The 18,609-nt window shown below is 30.5% G+C and overlaps 1 protein-coding gene and 1 pseudogene across 5 annotated transcripts; both read left to right on the top strand.

The window, feature by feature from the left end:
* Nucleotides 1–700: 700 nt before the first annotated feature.
* On the top strand, nt 701–6,678 carry LOC145184086 (uncharacterized). 5 transcript variants are annotated; one of them, XM_090092239.1, is made up of 5 exons: nt 701–2,455; nt 2,534–3,185; nt 3,749–3,842; nt 5,416–5,468; nt 5,584–5,805. In XM_090092239.1, the coding sequence occupies exons 1-4, from the start codon at nt 744–746 to the stop codon at nt 5,463–5,465; spliced, it is 2,508 nt and encodes an 835-aa protein (XP_089948365.1). In that variant the 5' UTR covers nt 701–743; the 3' UTR covers nt 5,466–5,468; nt 5,584–5,805. The 5 variants fall into 5 exon arrangements, with proteins under 5 accessions (XP_089948365.1, XP_089948364.1, XP_089948362.1 ...); XM_090092238.1 differs by having other exon boundaries at nt 5,577–5,805; XM_090092236.1 differs by lacking the exon at nt 5,584–5,805 and adding an exon at nt 6,329–6,678 and having other exon boundaries at nt 701–3,185.
* Nucleotides 6,679–8,746: 2,068 nt separating this feature from the next.
* LOC149885540 (uncharacterized) lies at nt 8,747–9,405 on the top strand (annotated as a pseudogene).
* Nucleotides 9,406–18,609: the final 9,204 nt, after the last annotated feature.

The following is an 18,609-nucleotide window of genomic DNA, read 5'->3' as shown; positions in this document are numbered from 1 at the left end:
AAAATAGTTGCATATGTTTCAATGAAAAAACTTTTGTTGAACTTCTTTAGTTCACAGCTAAAATATCTCCTAAATTTTAAGCAGTACAAGTTATTTATCTTTCAAAGACTTTTTTATTTTTTTTTTATTTTTTTTATTTTCAATTTGGTAAAATAAAATAACCCCCTCCCCAAGAAAAACAACAAAAAATCAACAACAAAAAAGACTTAGTGCTCTCGATGCAACAATATTGCATAATAATGCAAAGATAATGGCACATTTTTAAAAATCATTTTTCGCCGAAAATTGGAATTATGAATCACTTTGAAACGGTTAATCAGACGCGCTAAAAAAAAATTAAGACCTTTATGCCGAGTTGTATTTTCTAAAACTATTTTTTCTTATCGAACATTTCAGACTTTAACTTTTTTTATTATTATTTGTTTTGGTGTTGTTTTTTTTATTTTTATTTTTTGTTTTTAATTAAAACTAAGGGCATTACAATATTGCAAACATGTTTGTTTTACATATGTATATGTAACTACATTAGTAATTTTATATAACTACATTGGTTTCTCTAGTAATTTCATTCAGCGTTAGCGTTTGTGTGTGTATATCTAAATCTAACTGTAAATCATTGTTGTCGCTTTGTGTTAACTTCAGATTAACAAGCTTTTTCTCATGGTGTATATGTAAGTAAAAAAATAAGGAATATATTTATGCTATATTTATTAGCCATATGTTTTTTAGATCCTCTTACAAAAATGAGTGATAAAAATGAAGAAGTGATTAGAGTAAATGAAAACGAAGGAATAATAGCTGTTGGAAGCTTAGCAGAGCTTGCTAATCTACTTGCTAATATGACACCTGAGCAGTTAAAGAATGTTCAGCTTGATCCTGTCCTCTATAATGCTTTATCTCAAACTATTGAACCAGAATTACAACTTCCAATAGATACTCTAGATATACCAGAAATTGATATGTCTAGTGTATCAATTGTGAGTGATGTGTCAATACCTTTGGAAGAAATTGTTTCAAACGCTATTCTTTTACCAGATGTTTTGGGTAACAATTCAACTGCTGCTGCTAACAGCTTCAATTTGGTTGAAGGTAAGAATCCGCTCATCTCAACTGAAGCTGTGCTCAATTCAACTGATATTATACAAGAAGAACTATCAGAAAAAAATACTTCTGCTGAACTTTTAGATTCTGAAAAGGACTTAAAATCTAACTGGACAAAAAACAATGATCGATTACAAGTCTCAAACGAACATTCTATAGAAAATAAAAATACAGATATAACCAACACTATTAAGTGTCCAGAGCCAGAAATAGCACAAAATGTCAACAAATCTAATCTAAAAATTAATCTACCTTTAATATCTCCCATACTTCCAAAACACAAGCAGTCTGGTATTGTCTCAAAAAAGTCTGACTCCAATAGTAACATTGCAAGTAATCTTAATGGTCCTATTGCTAACAAGTTCTCTTTTTCAAAGCAGAAAAATTCAAAACTTTCACCAAGTAATTCACATGTACCTCAACTGTATGGTAGTGGAACAGCACCACTAGCATCAAATGTTTCTGCTAATAACATACCTAAATCTAAAGTCTCAAACTTAAGTGTTACCAAAACTCTTGGTATTGTGAGCCAGTGTCAGGTACAGAATAGTGCAGTTCATGACTCTAATACTAACCAAAGTTGCAATAATTCTTTTAGTAATAATAAAGTAAACGATGGCATCCAGATGAACACAGCTAGAGTCAATCCAGCATTAAACAGTTCCCATATCAATAACTTGGATTCTTTAAAGAGCCAAAAGACATCATATAAAAATGCAGTTAATAAAGCCTCTAAACTAGTAGAAGTGAATAATTCAGCTAGTTACGACAATACTCAAATTAAAAATGATTCTCAAAAGGTTTTTCAGTTGAAATTTGAGTTGATGCAACATAAAAATGCTGGTAATAATACATTGCCAGTTAAATCTAACTTGTCATCTTTATCAAAGAATACCAATCAAAATAAATTTCAATTATCTAATGGTAACAACACCACCAAAACTCAAAGTTACGAAGAAGTAGATGAAGTTGAAGAAATAAGGAAAGCAATTATCTCAAGCAAGGTATCTGGAGAAGAAGCTTTAAGAGAACTTGCAAAACTTGAAATTGAAAATCAAATGAAACGTTTTAACAAAAATGTTCCAAAGATTTCTAAAAAAGAGGAAGTAAAAATTGAGAGCTCTGCTCATTCTTTTATTTTAAAAAATGAAGCAATAAATAAAGAACTTAAAAATCGAGAAGCAATTGATAGCAATCTTTTAGGTAAAAAAACCCAGCCAAATCAAGTTAATAAGCAAAAAAATCAAGCAGAGGAGCCAAGAAAACGAGCCAGGCCAAAGAAATTTGATGATTTTGTTTTTCAAACAGAGGTTAAAAGAGAAAAAACTGAAACAGTAAAAGAAAAGAAAAACAGGTATTTTTTTCCAAGTAGTTGCGTAGAAACAATAAAGGAACCAGTTAATCAATCTAATGTTGATTTACAAATGAATAGATTGCAGTCTGATGACAATTGTAAAGTTTCAGACGTGGTTGAACACTCAAACTCTCAGCTACATCCTAAAGTGGCAGGTATAAATTTAGAAGAACATTCAGAAAATGTGCAACCAGATGATACTAATGGTAAATTGGTGACAAGTATAAAAGCCGATGAAGAAAATAATTCAGTTAGTGTAAGTATTGCTGAGCAGTCAGATAAAAAAAAGTTACAAATGTGTGGAAAAGAGCGCATTAAGCATAGGAAGAAGCGTAAAAAGAAAACAAAAATAGCATTTGAGCCCGAAGTCTTACCTGAACATTTAAAAAAACCAAAAGCCAAACCACAATGTAATCCTATTATTGATTTAAATAAAGTAAGATTAAAATCTGCTTACGATGAATCAAACTTTCAGTTGGACAACACAGTGGAAGTTGAAGTATTTAAAGCACTTCATAGAACAAAATGGGAATGTACAATGTGTGGAAAACCTGGAAATATTGGTGACCTTGATGTTTTATTTGGACCTTATAAAATTAATATTAAGGAAAGTGATGATACAATGGAAGTATGGTTACACCGAGATTGCGCCATCTGGACATCAACAATATGTTTAGCAAATCAACTACTTTGTGGTGTTGGTGATGCATTACAACATGCTGCTAAAACAGTACATTTTTCATAAAGTTTGTTTTGACATAAAATTAGGTTCTAAATTTTAAATCCTTTGTTTGTTTCCATTCCAAGTGTATTCCTTAACTTATTTCCCATTCTTAAGCGCCATCTTTGAATTTATTTCCATTTCCATTTCTTTCTAATAACTTGGAGACTGGTCTCCCATTTAATTGAAAATGGATGGTTTTTACTTAATCTATTTAGTTCATCTACCTATGCCCCTTTATATCTATGTTTTAGACTTGTATAATTTAATGCAAAACCCTTTTTTCATTAAATTTTTTGTAACAAAGTTTTTCTAATATTATTTCAAAAATTCAACACCTATTTATTAATAGGGACCCCTGATTTCAGGAATATATCTCAACACATTATTCTGGCTCCCCCCATGCCTTATACTATTAGTAGTTAAAATTATATACCTGCCTGTCTGTTTAAACTAAAGAGATGATTCTTGGAGAAAAAAATCATAACTTTAATGATAATACAAATTTTAAATATAACTTTTTTTTTATGTAATTGTTTTCTTATTAGCATAATTAAAGTTCCTTTTTTTAGAAATGCAGTTTGTGTTCACAACTTGGTGCAACATTAGAATGCTGTTCAAAACAATGTCGTGATGGTTATCATTACATCTGTGCTCGTCAAAGAGGTTTTTAGTTTTTGTAATTATGTTGTATTTTACTATTATTACTTTTACAGATACTTTTACCTTAAAATGTAGGTGTAAAATGTACCTTTTAATCTTGATAATTGAATTTTGGTTTCTTGTATCTTCTAAGGTTTACATTATGAAGATAAATGGCGAAGGCTTAAGACAATATAATTTGAAACATTTAATCCATTCTATGGCAAGAATGCACTGAAAACTGATTTTAAGAAGTAATTTTTACTATACAATCAGTTTTCAGTGTATACTTGCCCTATTGCTTTTCAGGTCACGAGCAAAAATACTAGACCTAATGTAGGTGCAGATTGAGCTTTTCATAGTCTCAATGCATTTGAACCAATAAACAAATATAAATTAAAAAACAGAAGCATTTAAAACCAAGTAAATTTGATTAACTAATTTTCATAAAAATGTTAATAGTTATAATATTAAAACTTGTAAGTGTCCATGTAGCTGTGGCCATCAGCAACTCATTTGAGTAAAACTTTACACTGATAAACTGTTGCATAATGAACAGCATCACATTCATGTTTTAAGACTTAAGGGATGATAACTCTAAAATGATGTGTTAAACACCTTACTTCTTAAAGAACAATTTTGGTGTAAATTGATGATAATGATGGTGTAAACTATGATTTACTTGATCACCTTTTGTATCTGATGGTCTGATAAAGAGGCAAATTCACAATGATTTTGTAGGACGTTCATGTAAAACCTTCACTCTTTCCAGCAAACACCCACTTGCATTCCTATCAACTCCTTAGTTCAAAAGCTGTGGTGTTTCATGGTTAAGCATGTGTTTAGTATCTATTATACCATATGACACCCCTTCAGAAGATTTTTTAAACTTCTTCATTATATGTAAGTTCATTAACTAGTTCATTTAAATGACTATCACTCATTGTTTTAGTACAGTTTAGATCACAGTTTGTAGAAGCTTTTTTGAAAACCGGGATGATTTGCCATAAATCTTGAGGAGATTGTGATTACTGCATTAAATGATAGTTTACAGTTATAGACAATGATTTAAGTTTTTATTATCATGTATCCATACTTTAAAGTATTTAAGATGGCTGTCATGAAAATTGTTGAAAATCATGTTTTATTTTTTACATACAGGACTATTAAATTCTCCTCATCTTTTTGTTAAAATGGAAAGATGCAATTAATAGTTCTAGAATAAACATCATATCAACCTTGTTTGACCAATTTGTAGCCTCAACAGTTCTTCTTAAAATATTTCAAAGCATTTGCTATTGTATTCTCATTCGATTCTTTAAAATATAACTGAAAATATAGATATTTACGAAGGTAATATTTAAATGTCTAGAATTTATCTTTGCAATTTTTCAATATGTCATTTTGCATTCACGTCATCAGAATCATGAGTTTTTTAAAAATTCTTTTGGATGATGGAGGTTATTTCCAGATGATGGAGATTACTTTCGGATGATGGAAATTTTTTCAATCAACATGTCGTTACTCTTAGTTTTAAAATATTTTAATCGTGTAAACAGTTCAATATCTGAAATGAAAAACCTTTTGAATTTTACAGGTTGCACATTTAACGAGAATTTCACAATCACGTGTCCAAAACACAAATAGGGGGTAGGTTTTTTTTTGGTTGTTTTAAATTTTTTATTTGGAAGGGAATAAATAATTGATTAAAACTTTATAGGAAAAACAAATAACGACAAAAAGTGATCTTTGTTTAAGTTTTTAGGTATTTGTGAGTTTTATCGGTTGAGAACATATGCAAGCCATTGATGTCAGATGGTTCAAGAGACAGTTTTGTTTGTATTATTATGGAGGGTGTTCACGAAATATTCTATTGTAATAAGAAATCCCGATGAAAAATATTCCGTTCGAAATTTCGACCAAACATCCACTTTTTGTTGTTTTGGTCATAAAATTTAGATAGAAATCAATAAAATAACTCCGTCAATTACTTTTTTTTTTTTTTTTTTTTTTTTAATTTTCTTCCAGCAAAATCATAATTTATATTTTAACACTTGTTTTTTAAAGCAAAATCCATTTATGGAAAGGGGTACTTCTAGGTTTCACTTTACCAGGCTCAATTAGGCATAAACACAGCAAGCGGTAGTACATCTGCAGATCGCGATTGCAAGATTAAGAAATTACAGTATATACTTAAACATACAATATACTCTAAGTCATATAATGACATATATACTCATAAATCTACGTGGTTAAATCTACGTGGTTATAAATCATGTATGTTATATTTTTTGAAATGCGTTTTAGACACGTCAGATTTTAGGTTTTACGTTCTATCTGTGAAATTCAAACATCTTTCGTGCAGTTGCTCTCGCGCGTGCCTTTTTTATATATGCTAAAATTTAATGCTAAGTTCAACAACAGGACAATCTTCATGCGAACAAAACCATTTTCTCCCTCGACTTATAGTGAATCCTAAAAACAAATCAAATTTTGCATTTTCCGTTTAGGACATCATGCTCTGATGAAAAAATGCCGCATGTCAATAGTAGCGCCCTGGAACTCTGCGCCTTCGTCGGTATTTAACGCGTACAAACAGAAAAATGACAGATGTCTTTCTTTTGTTGCTTAGGATGAATATCTTTGTTAAACTCTACAAAGTCTGACAATTTATCTAGGCATAAGCAATAAAATAACATCTTTATCTGGCTCCAAATCTATAATAAAAAAAATCCGTGAGATTTTTGCAAAAAAAATCTTTTGTAAAATCTTTTGTCTAAAAATACGTAAATAATTTTTAAAAATCGAGTTGAGTGAGAATTATGTACATAGTTTTTCAGAATATCTTTGTTGCACCAGTGTATAGTAGTTTTAGACACGTTGGCCCGTTTTATTTTCTTTAATTCCTAAGTTTTCTGCTTTTCATGTTTTGTTTCTTTATGGGAGGTTGGTAAAACTACAATAAAAGTCAGCTGTTTCGAATTCACTTGGGATCTAAGCTTTGGTTCAATGAAAGCGGAAGTTCAAAATAACTGAAGGTTTATAAAAAATCGTTTTAGATATTCGAAATTCTTTCAAACATTCAAATTTCTTTTAACTATTTCAAGTTTTATAAAACAGTAGGAATGATCTATATTAAATTAAAGTTCTAACTTTAGTTGTTATATTTTTACCCATTTTCCCTCAAAAGTTCGAATCAAAAGATGGCATTTTTGTCGTAAGATCGGAAAAATGTTCGAAATAAGAGGGTCCGAAAAAAACGCCATGACTTAAAAGACTTTCTTAAGGCAAACTCTAGGGACTTATTTTGTTCGAAATTACGAATGTTCCGTATATACAATGGAAAAAAATATTTTCAAAAGCTTTGTAAGTTAGTAACTATTTTTACAATGATTTATTTAAGGTGATGTTCCTTGGGCCAATTTATTCCATAATTGGGGTAAGTTGGCCTGTGGGTCTGAAAAAAAAATTACGCTTTTATTACCTAACATTATTGTATTACCAAAGGCCCTAGTGGCCCATTCATACTGAGTCTGTAAAAGTTATAGAAATTTTTCCCAATTAAGGCGGTAGGGGTTCCATCCGAACACAGTAAAATCTTCCCTTTTGATTTTTACGTTATTAAAAATAAGTTGTTGCTATTAAATCGCGAGGTTAGAATTATTTTGTTCTATCTCCAAGTTTAAACGTTGGGAGAAAGTTTTTGATTTTTTTCTTAAAGTAAAAATTATTTAAAATTTTAGCTTTAATTTTTTAAGAAATAATAGCTTATGCTTTAAATAATTTGTTTAAACAAATTATTTAGAAAAAAACTAGTAAAATAGAACGCATTTTAGAAGTAATTATTACTTACTAAATATAATAACTCATTTTCTCCCAGCTTTTAAAATAGGAGATAGAACAAAATAATTCTAACCTCGCGAAATGTTGCGTGATACGTAAAAATGGTGTTTTCTTAGCTTTTGTGTATTAAATATCTTTCTTTTTGTGCGTTATATATCTTTAATTTATATTTTGAATTTCGATTTATTGTAACAGTTTCTATGAAAAAGCTTTCTAGTCCTAAAGGGTTTTAATAGAAAATATTTGTAACTGTTTTTTACATTCAAAGTTAAAATTTTCAGATGTTTAGTTTCTTGTTTTATTCTCTTCTATTGTCTTGTAAAAAATGAGAAATCACGATAGAATAGGATGGAGAAAATCTTTTTTTTTTGGTCCTTTTAAACACATAACATATCAAAGTAATAAATTAATCCTATTAGCAAGATACAATTAGTCATTATAATATTCATTTGATAGATATTTTAGTTCATGAAAAATAATCACATTTATTTTTTTTTTTTTACAGAATTAGATTAAGTTTTTTCTTAGAAGATGAACCGCTTTTCTTCAAGTTTTGTGTAATGTTTTCGGCGCCAAAATCGAGAAAAGATCGAACTCACGTTTACATGGTTTAAAAAGAAACAAAGGTGCGTTATACCACAAAAGGTCTGTCAGATTTTAATGTTCATTGCGCTGTTGTAGAGGTGGCAAAATATGCGCTGGTAAATGAAAATCAAACGAAACTTATAAAAGTTTAAAAGTAGAAATTAATTAAAAAGAAAATAATGGTTCGTTGAGCTTTAAAACTACACATGTTGCTAAATGTTGAGCACAACTCCGTTTGCATTAAACAATCATATCTTTATCTACATTTACTTGTTAAACTTAGTCATTCGTGTAGATTTTTTTTTTTTTTTTTCACAGAAACCAGACTTGTGAGCAAAAATACATTTTTTATGTTTATTAATCTTATTATTATTCTTATTTCTCTCTACATAAAATTTCTAAAGATAGATAAAACTCTGTGTATTTATTGTCACTTATTATATAGAGGCTTTCCCCAGATAGTTCTAGTAGTATCTTCCGAAAGAGGAGCATTAGTGACTATGGCTTTGGCGGTTAATGCGATTGGCAATTGTGTGCCCCCATATTTATCTTTCCGAGAATTAACTTTAAGCCCCACTTTATTCGTGATAGACCTATAGGGTCTGATGGATCAGCCCATTCCTCAGGCTGAATGACAGACAAAAATTTTCTTAAATATATCAAACATTTTGCCACTCACACACGTTGCTCAAACAACCGTCCTTGTCTAGTTTAGATTGACAACCACAGCTCTCATCTTGATGCACCAGCTCTTGATTTTTGCATTGAAAAAGGGATCACACTTCTATCCTTTCTAGCACACTGTAGCCATAAGCATAAACCATTGGATAGAAGTGTTTATGGTCCTTTTAAAAAGTTTGCTAACTCAATCTGTGATGCGTGGATAACTGTAAACAAACGACCTATGACTATCTATGATGAACATGGTGTAGTAAGAATAGCACTTCCCAATGCTATAACTCCAAGGAACATAATGAATACTATTACTCCGAGGAACATTATGAGTGGCTTTCAAGTAACGGGAGTTTATCCATTAACTTTGACTTTTTTGCCGTCGTATACATCATTTTTATACGTCGTATACGTCATTTTATCATTTTCATTAGTTCGCCGTCGTAGTCTAAAGTTTTTAAGAAGTTTTCCAACAGTCTTAGTTTGACATACAAAAGCATAATGCTTCTGTTTGGGTCAGCTGTTATAAGAAGATATACGTGGTAAAACCTTTTCATTTTCCTTCAAAAATTTCAATGACTTTCAGTTCCCAGAAAACGCTCAAATAAGATCTTTCATTTTATAGGATTCCTTCAATGTTGTTGTGTATATCCCATCTAAAAACTCCGCTTCCATAACTTTAAGGTTGCTAATCATTCTTAATATGCTGATCTTTGACAGTAGACGTTGTTACAATAATCAATAATGTTATAATAACCTTTTTAGTAAATTTTGCCATCATCGTCAAGCAACAACAACGTGATCTTTTTGTTCACCCAATAGGGGTTGAAAAAAAAGATTTTTTTAAACTTTTTCCTTAAAGCAGCTTTAGCAAATTCCATTTTTTAAAAAATTATGATGCCTTTATCTATACTTTAGGAAATATTCAACTTTTAGTATTAGCCTCTTCCGCAAGTTCATTTTTCATTGAAACATAAAACATCAGGGGGTATAAAAAACAAAACGCCAGATAAAAATCAGCATGGTTAAGGAGTGTTGTACAAACAACCCTGGCTTAAAGGAAGTAATTCAGTGTAATGGCAAAAGATCTGAATATAGTGTAATGGCAAAAGATCTTTTAAAGTGGACAGTTTTATCTTGAAGATTGTTCAATTAATAAACAGTTGCATAGCTACGCCATTTATAGGAGGAGTCCGTTGAAATTACTGAAATTGATGACAACAAATGATTACTGAGCTGGAGAACTTAAAATGAAACAGAAAAGTTTGAAAATTATTGCCATAAGTTTACTTATTACTGAAAAGATTTGAAAAACTTTCAAGTGAAATGCACTTACCCATTGGAGATAGGCCAGCGCATTTCACATGTGAATTTGGATTGATGGAGATTACAAAAGATATCTGTGGTGCATATCATGTCCAAAAGAAAAATCGGAAATCATTAATTTCAATAATGTGATTGACCCATCTCTACATGAATTTTCTGGCGAATATAAAAATGAACATCCTGAAGATTTATAAAAATGAACATCCTGAAGATTTAGAAATAAGTCTTAACTCGTTACTTGCAACTTATGGCGTTTCATCAATTAGCGTCGTGCCAGGAGATCATTAAATTCATGCAAGGAGATCATGCAAATAGATCATCTAGAAGATCTCAAAAACGTGAAGCAACAAGAATGATGTAAAGAATTGATAACTTAGAGCTGCTCACTCGAATCCAATAAAATTTTTCAAAGATAAAACAATATAGCTATAGAAGAAAATAATTATTCAAACAATCTAATAATTTTTTCATATTGATCCAGCTTATGAAAGACAAACAACAGTCCAAACACAGTTATAATTGTTTTAAGTTAGCACGTGCATTGCAAAGTATAATTAAAGTGTGAAGTTTTTCTTGTACCAAAGCACAAAGTATCAAGAAAAGTATTAAAAAGAACAAGGATTACTTAGAATTCCAAGAACAAGGATTACTTAGAATTCCAAGAATTAGGTACTTAGAATTCCAAAAAATAAAATGTGAAAATATGTTAAATGAAGCAACTGCAGAGTTAGTTAATCACCTTTATGCCAATATTGTGTACAGTAAAATAATTAGGGGTGGGAGTTAAGGATAGTTTTTAGTCTAACTAAAATTAGCCGACTAACATTTTAGTTTAACTAAATTTAGTCGACTAACTTTTTAGTCTAACTAAAACTAGTTGATTAAAACAAGATTTAGTGCTAAAAAAAACTGAATAACCTGTACCATGAAATTATATGAGCATGATATGAATTATGACAAATAAATCAATTTAAAGACATTTCTCTCGAAAACCATGTCTTTTTGAAAAATCTCTGATGAAAGGAAACCCAGGGCTGTTAAAATGATCCATGAAGTACAAAGTGTTATTGTAAATTTTATCAAAAACGAAATGGCACAGAAAAAGAAAATGGAGTATTTTTCAAACGGTTGTGCTGACTGATGAAAAAAAAAAAAAAAAAAAAAACTCTCAAGATCAATGCGTCGATATTTTTTATTTAAAAGTACTCATTGAATATTCTTGCAACCAACCATGGTACATCTTCATGAGATGGAATCGGAGGCATATTAAAAAGAGTCACAAAATCATTCGATATGTAGAATTTGGAGCTTTTGCAAATGTCTGAATTTTATATATTGCATTTTAAAGACTATTATGTTTTAAAATCATTATTATGTTTTGAAAAAAGAATGCAAAAAGTTAGATGTACTTCAGCAAATAGGTATGAAGTAATGTGCGACCCTAAGAACCCTATCTTTTCATTAGTTTACACCACTATCTATATGTGCTCTGTCAAGAAAAAGATTAAGTAAGGCTAAAACAGACGATTTAGTATTCGAGTTCAATAAAAAAAAAAAAGGGTTGGTGGATTGGTAAAAAAAATTGGATTGGTCGAAAATATAAATGATGACTTAAAATATATTTGAATTATATTCTTCCACCCTCACACTACATTTCAAAAATTTCGATGTTATCTCTACTTTAGGAAATATTTGACTTAGTAACTTTTACAAAAGACTCCCTTGTAACTGAAATAAGAATCAACTTCTGAAGCATTTTTAAAAATTCAAATTTAAGTTCTTATATTTTAAACGCAATTTAGAAATTCATCGTTCAAACTGTAAAATCTTCTGTTACTAAACCAAAATCTTTTACTACGTGTAGTTTGATTTGCTTTTGTGGTGCTTGTTAGTTGTATGATGGCTATAAGGTGATTTATAAGTATAGTACATTTTTTACTAAACTCTGTATAATTAAAAAACCGTAGAAGACCACGAGGGTGGAAGCACTCTTATTTTTATAACTTTTTTATAATACAAATAATAATCTCTTACGCTTCTTGCAGTGTTCAATACTGTTTATATGAATTACTCCTCTTTTTTTATATCTTCTTTTTATTACAAAGTACTTTTCTCATCACAAAGTTCTCTCTCTTTTTAAAATTCTTCTTAAAACTTTCTTAAAACTTTCTCTTTAAAACTTCGTCTTCTTTTCTTCTTCTCTCCTTCTAAAGAGACGGCCGTACTCATCAGCCGCTCTAATCTCTATCTTTAATCCCTCTCTCCTTTATTTTTTTGAGTTTTTATAGTTTTTGATTGTTTTTAGGTTGCGATACCTATTCATCTTTTATTTATGCGGCAGGTCTTCGCGTTTACATCTTTTCCCAGTTGTATTTAATTTTTCTTACGCTTTATTGTTTATGCGTCTTCATGTTTACGTCTTTCCCGAATTTTAACTTTTATTCTTACACTTTATCGTCTATGCGTCTCCGTGTTTACGTCTATTCCCAGTCGTATTTAACTTTTCTTCTAACGCTTTATTACTTATTTATGTGAAGAGTTAGTGAATCATCTTGTGTACGTTTTTTTTTTATCAATCATCGTTTTTATTTTAGTTCTCCCTCCTCACAGTAGCCTCTATGAAAGCTACATGAGAGAAAAAGTTAAAACTTTTCTTTTTTAATTTTTGCCTCTTGACAAAGAAATCCAAAAACTTATCAAGAACTGAGATACTTTTCAAATAATCGAACAACCTTTTAATTTAAAGGTTTTTAATCATTAAAAATAAATTCCCCATAAAAATCTGATTCTAAATGCATTATTATGTTACTTTTGGGTAATGATATCGAATTTTATGCTTTTAATTTTTTTAGTTACCGTGTAAAGTGGCATTAAGATAGTACCATAGCCGATCTCCAAGCTTTAATGACAAACGTAGCTAACACTGGCCTACGTTTGAAAATTTCTGTTCCTGGGGGTTTCGTAGGTCATACCTAGCGAAATTAATCTTCTAAATCTGAATATCCCATTCGTGTTGCTTAATCAGGTTTAGCTTTTGATATACAGCACACCCATTGTTTTTAGAAAAACATTTTTCAAGAAATCTGTCCTTTTCATCGAAGTTATTTAATACATTGTAATTATTTGTAAAAAAAATTGTGAGTTAACTTAATTTTTTTTTTAACTTAAAACTTACTAACAACCTAAGAACTTACCCAAGAATGTATAAAATCTGATTTCCCGAGGAGATTCTTTACAGTCTTGGGTAAGTTTATTAGTTCTTGGCTTCCCCTGTTGACTTCTTGATGACTTCCGCTAGTGAAGCAATATTAGTTCGTTGCGTTTAAAACATCAACAATAGTCAGCTAACATGTCCCAGCGTCCTTGATATCTGGGTCTTCATCGTTTTTATGTCTTGGTGAAATCTTTTCCCCTTGTTCCTCGCTATAATCTTCGCAGTTTTCTGGAAAATAGCCAAGATGTGACTGGAGAAAATGCATTTTTATTAGCATTCCAGCTCCCAGTTTTTTGAAGTTTTTAACAAGCTCATTGATATGTGAGACATTCTGAGCTTCTTTTATTCCCCAGAATTCTGTGACGTCAGAACCGTCGATTACTGTACTAAACGCTTACCATGCATTTTTTAAAATGGCTTCGATTGTGATGTCAAGCTTTTGTCCTTTAACAAAAATCTTGTTTGAAGTCTATCAAATATGAAAATCAAATATGAAAATCAAATATGAAAGTCAAATATGAAAATCAAATATGAAAATCAAATATGAAAATCAAATATGAAAATCAAATATGAAAATCAAATATGAAAATCAAATATGAAAATCAAATATGAAAATCAAATATGAAAATCAAATATGAAAATCAAATATGAAAATCAAATATGAAAATCAAATATGAAAATCAAATATGAAAATCAAATATGAAAATCAAATATGAAAATCAAATATGAAAATCAAATATGAAAATCAAATATGAAAATCAAATATGAAAATCAAATATGCCTGCATGCAACTTGGCATCACTGACCTGTGGGAGCTTTTGCTGTAGATTCTTAAAGCATGACTTTCTTTATTCAGCTCTTTTACAAAGTTCTTCATCTGGCCAAGTTTTATATGTAGAGGAGGTAGTAAAACATTTTATGGAGAGATTGGAGGTTCGTCTACTGGATTGTAGCTGCTAATTTTGAATCCCCCTAGTCATGGCTACTATCCACCCGACTATACCATAGACTTAAGAAGCAAGGATTTTTTTTTTGTAGCCCCCTTGCATGCCAAGTAGAAGGCACACAACCTGAAATAAAAAATGTGAAGCTATTTATAAAGCTTGCACATTGACTAACGTAGTTTCTAAATTTTTTTTTTTTTTTTTTTATTTTTTAAAAAAAAAAAAAAAGTAAGGCTTTGGTCTAGTTTTTTGGGGGAAGGGAGAATTAATATGTACTACATCTTTCTGCCATTGGTACTAGGAAAAAGCATTTCTTGAAATATTTGACAATTTGAGTATAGTGTGCCAACATGTCAACAAAATGTATCAAAAGGAATACAATTTCATTTCTAAAAAGTTACCCAGGGGTGTCAAAGATTTTTGTTATGACAAGAAATAACTTATGAAATGTGTTTTATCTTGAGGTCACCTATTAGCCGATTGTGGTTAGAGTAATTAATTGCATTAACTAATATTTTCATATTCTTGTAGTTTTCTGTTAAAGAACCGAATGACCAATTGGCGCAAGTGCCATTTTATTACCAATATGTAAGAGTACTACCTTTAAGCTTGCTACTAGAAGAATCAATAAAAATCCCCTATTCTTTTGGTTGTTAAGGAACGCAAAGTGGCAATTAAGCCTTTTACATTATTACAGTATACCAAAGAGCTAGAAGAATCAACTGCAAAAAACCTTCAAAACATTTCTTCTCTGAACCAAAAATCTTTCTGAACCAAAAGTGTTAAGTTTCTTTAAAAGTATTAAACTGTGCGTTCTCTTTAGAAAGACCGAAGCTCTGGTCAAGCCATTGATTTATTTTGAGTGAGTAGTCTTGGCAAAGTCACACTAGATGAAGGCTCATGTTTATAGATGTGTCAATGCCTTCCACTTCTATACCTTCCATATTCTCTTCAAACTAGGTTTTTTCAGGTGGAGAAGGAACTAGAACTCCTTGACTGTGTGGTATTGGTGTAATGAATATTAGAATAAAGAACAATGTGCATGTTGTTCTTATTGATACCTGAAAAAAAGGTTTCACAGACTTGATTTACATATTTTTAATACGCTCGACCCTTTTTCCATAACTTTAACAGAACTTTTGTACAAGGAAAACCCACAAATTTTATACATAATTAGAATTTTAATAGGCTACCAAAAGATTTCTTTGAATATTTTTTTTGGATTTCTTTGAATATTTTTTGGATTTACAAAATTTTTTTTGGATTTATAAAAATTTTTTTTTTGATAATCTTACCTTGAAGATTGGTCATACAAAAGCTTTTGCCTTGATCGCCCAGACTTATTCCAAAAGTATGCATGGTGAAAGGACTTTACTAACGGAGTTACGGTGGATTGCTCGTCACTAAATGTTACCTTCCCACACACATAGCAGAATCTATTAGGACTGTCTTTACACTTTCTATTCCTTTTTATGAAATATGAAAGCTAATTTATTTGCCTGTAAAAAACTTATAATGATGAATATAACTTCAGAAATATATTTTAAATACTGTTTATAGATAATTTTAAAATGTTTATAGAAATAGCAATACACAAACCCTCCTGCTGACCGTCACCTGGAAAAGAGCCTCCATTACACAACCACTCGCGCTAGCAGTCATAAGGACATTTAGTTCTCTGACACCATCTAGAGAGCTCGGTCTGCAACTAAAAAACTAGACCTGATTTAGCAATATTTGAGGTGTTATATAAAAAAATAACATTAAAACTAATTATGAACATCAAAACTAAGAAACAAAAATTTTTAATTAAATTAAAAAAAAAAGTTTTCCCAAGCCGTGAAGTCTTTTTACAATAAAAAAAACAAAAAAAAAAACAACCCCTAGCTTATCCGTTAAGCCTTTTTTTTTTAAAAAAAAATAATAAATACAGAATGCAATATCTCATGACTGAATATTTCTGACACTTTATCATCGCAAAGATCTCGTAGCTATGTAGGAATTACATCTCATTAACTAAGTATAAATACTTTTAGAGATCAAATAAATTTACCAGATTCCATCAGCTGCAGATTCCATCAGCTGCAGATTCCATCAGCTGAAGATTCTTCAGCTGAAGATTCCATCAGCTGAAGATTCCATCAGCTGAAGATTCCATCAGCTGAAGATTCCATCAGCTGAAGATTCCATCAGCTGAAGATTCCATCAGCTGAAGATTCCATCAGCTGAAGATTCCATCAGCTGCAGATGTCATTTTATGGGCATAGTAGAAATTTCTCATAAACTAAATTACATTAGAACTTAAAAGTAGAACAACTCCTGCACGTAAGTAGAATGAGTCCTGAAAATTTAATTGTAAAACTAAGCTTTTTAATCTTGAGGTATTTTGGATAAGCGTGCATAATAAAAACTAACAGATAGCAAAAAAAAAAAAAAGATTTTTTATTTAACTTCCAACCAACAACAGAGTTTACTGGTTGTTTTTCTAAGCCATTTTTAAAAAATTTCAAAAAGCTTTCTGCTGTTTCATTTCTCTGTTTGATAGATTTTCTCCTCAAGCTTCTGATTCGTTCATCATTTTCCTCATTTAACGCGTTCATCACAAAAGATCTAACAGAAAGCTTTTGATCAAAAACTTTGGAAATCCCAGAAGCACCTTTTTTTTTAAACTGTTTAAACTACTAATGAAATCCCTATCTCCAAACAAAGTTGTGTTTTGGGGATTTTTTTTTTTCTGTATAATTGAATTCAGCATCGATGTTTTAGTTTGTCCATAAAGACATTTGGTAAGCAGCTCATTGCTTGTTAGATCAAGAAAGTCGGGAGAAGTACAGCTTTGATTGGCAACAGTATGCTCAACGTTGATTTGTATCTCTTTTGATTATTCAGCTTGTCTACCTGCTACAAGTACCAACTATTTCAAGATTGACCATAAAATTGATGGCGTTCGATTTGTAAATATCAATGTGATGAAATAAGGTTGCTCAAACGATTCTCTTCATTGGGTATAACAACTCATTTTCTCTAATGGCCATTCCAAAATATCTTTGAAAATTGTTTATGAAATTCACTGAATATTTGCTTTGCCCCTTTGCTTACCTTATTTGCTTACCCCATTTAACTTTTTCTGTCATTGAGTAGGCTCACCTTGATTATTTGTACTAAATTGCGGCAGCGCGCACCGAGTTGCTTCTAAAGGTACTTAACATATTCTAATTTTTCGATGATTATTTCTTCGCCATATGGTTTAGATGATCTGACTTTATTAAAAGATAAAGAGTCAACACCACCAACATATGTAGTGTAAACCAAACTGTAATTTTTTACCCATTGAAAAAACATCAAAATTGCACCAAGCAGCCTCCATTGAACCTCGTGCTTTTTTGTGATTAGCTTGACAATTATGATTTATTTCACCGTTCAGGTAGCCTGGCGCATACATTACAATATTTAGATCAAACTGCTGTTTGATAAACACTTTCGATTTTCTCAAAAATAATAACACCGTTCATTGAATAAATACCCATGTTTTTCGCCATCTACCATTAACATATCCCTGGTGGATTCATGATATTAACATATCCCTGGTGGATTCATGATATTAACATATCCCTGGTGGATTCATGATATTATTATCATCAATAACATAAAAATTCATATGTCCAATCACAATTTTTACGAGCCAAATATAAGAAAATCTTTTCTGCAAAATTATTTGATAAAGTTACTGTTTAGCTGAAATATCTCCTTCCGCTTTTTTCGGTTACCTTGAAACTTCTTCATAATATTAGTTTGTAAAAACCATCATTTTTAAAAATCAATAAGTTTATCAATCAAATTGAAAATTTTCTGAAATATTGTAAATTGAAAATTCTCTATAAATAATGGAAATTAGATATCTTTTCGAAAAATATATTTTCAAAGATTTAATGGGATTTTCTGTCTGTGAACTGTTTAAATATTACAAGATATTGGGATAAAAACAAAACGCGTTTGACGTTGTTAAGAGAACAAAACGCGTTTCGGCGTTGCTAAGGGATGAAAATCATACTGTTGGTATCGAACGATTTTATTAAACTCTGGCCGAATGTGCTGTTGGAATTTTTGCTTGTCGAAATACTTCTAGCCAACAAATCATTCCCTTGTTCGTTTTTAAGGTTTAATTATTGCCAAGGTTACATTACCACTTAATAAAACATTGGTGATA

This window comes from Hydra viridissima, unplaced genomic scaffold (genome assembly GCF_058129835.1).
Source record: "Hydra viridissima isolate aposymbiotic clone 2 unplaced genomic scaffold, HvirCarnegie_v1 scaffold_7, whole genome shotgun sequence".
Taxonomy (NCBI): Eukaryota; Metazoa; Cnidaria; class Hydrozoa; order Anthoathecata; family Hydridae; genus Hydra; species Hydra viridissima.
This window is presented reverse-complemented; position numbering and strand designations above follow the sequence as displayed.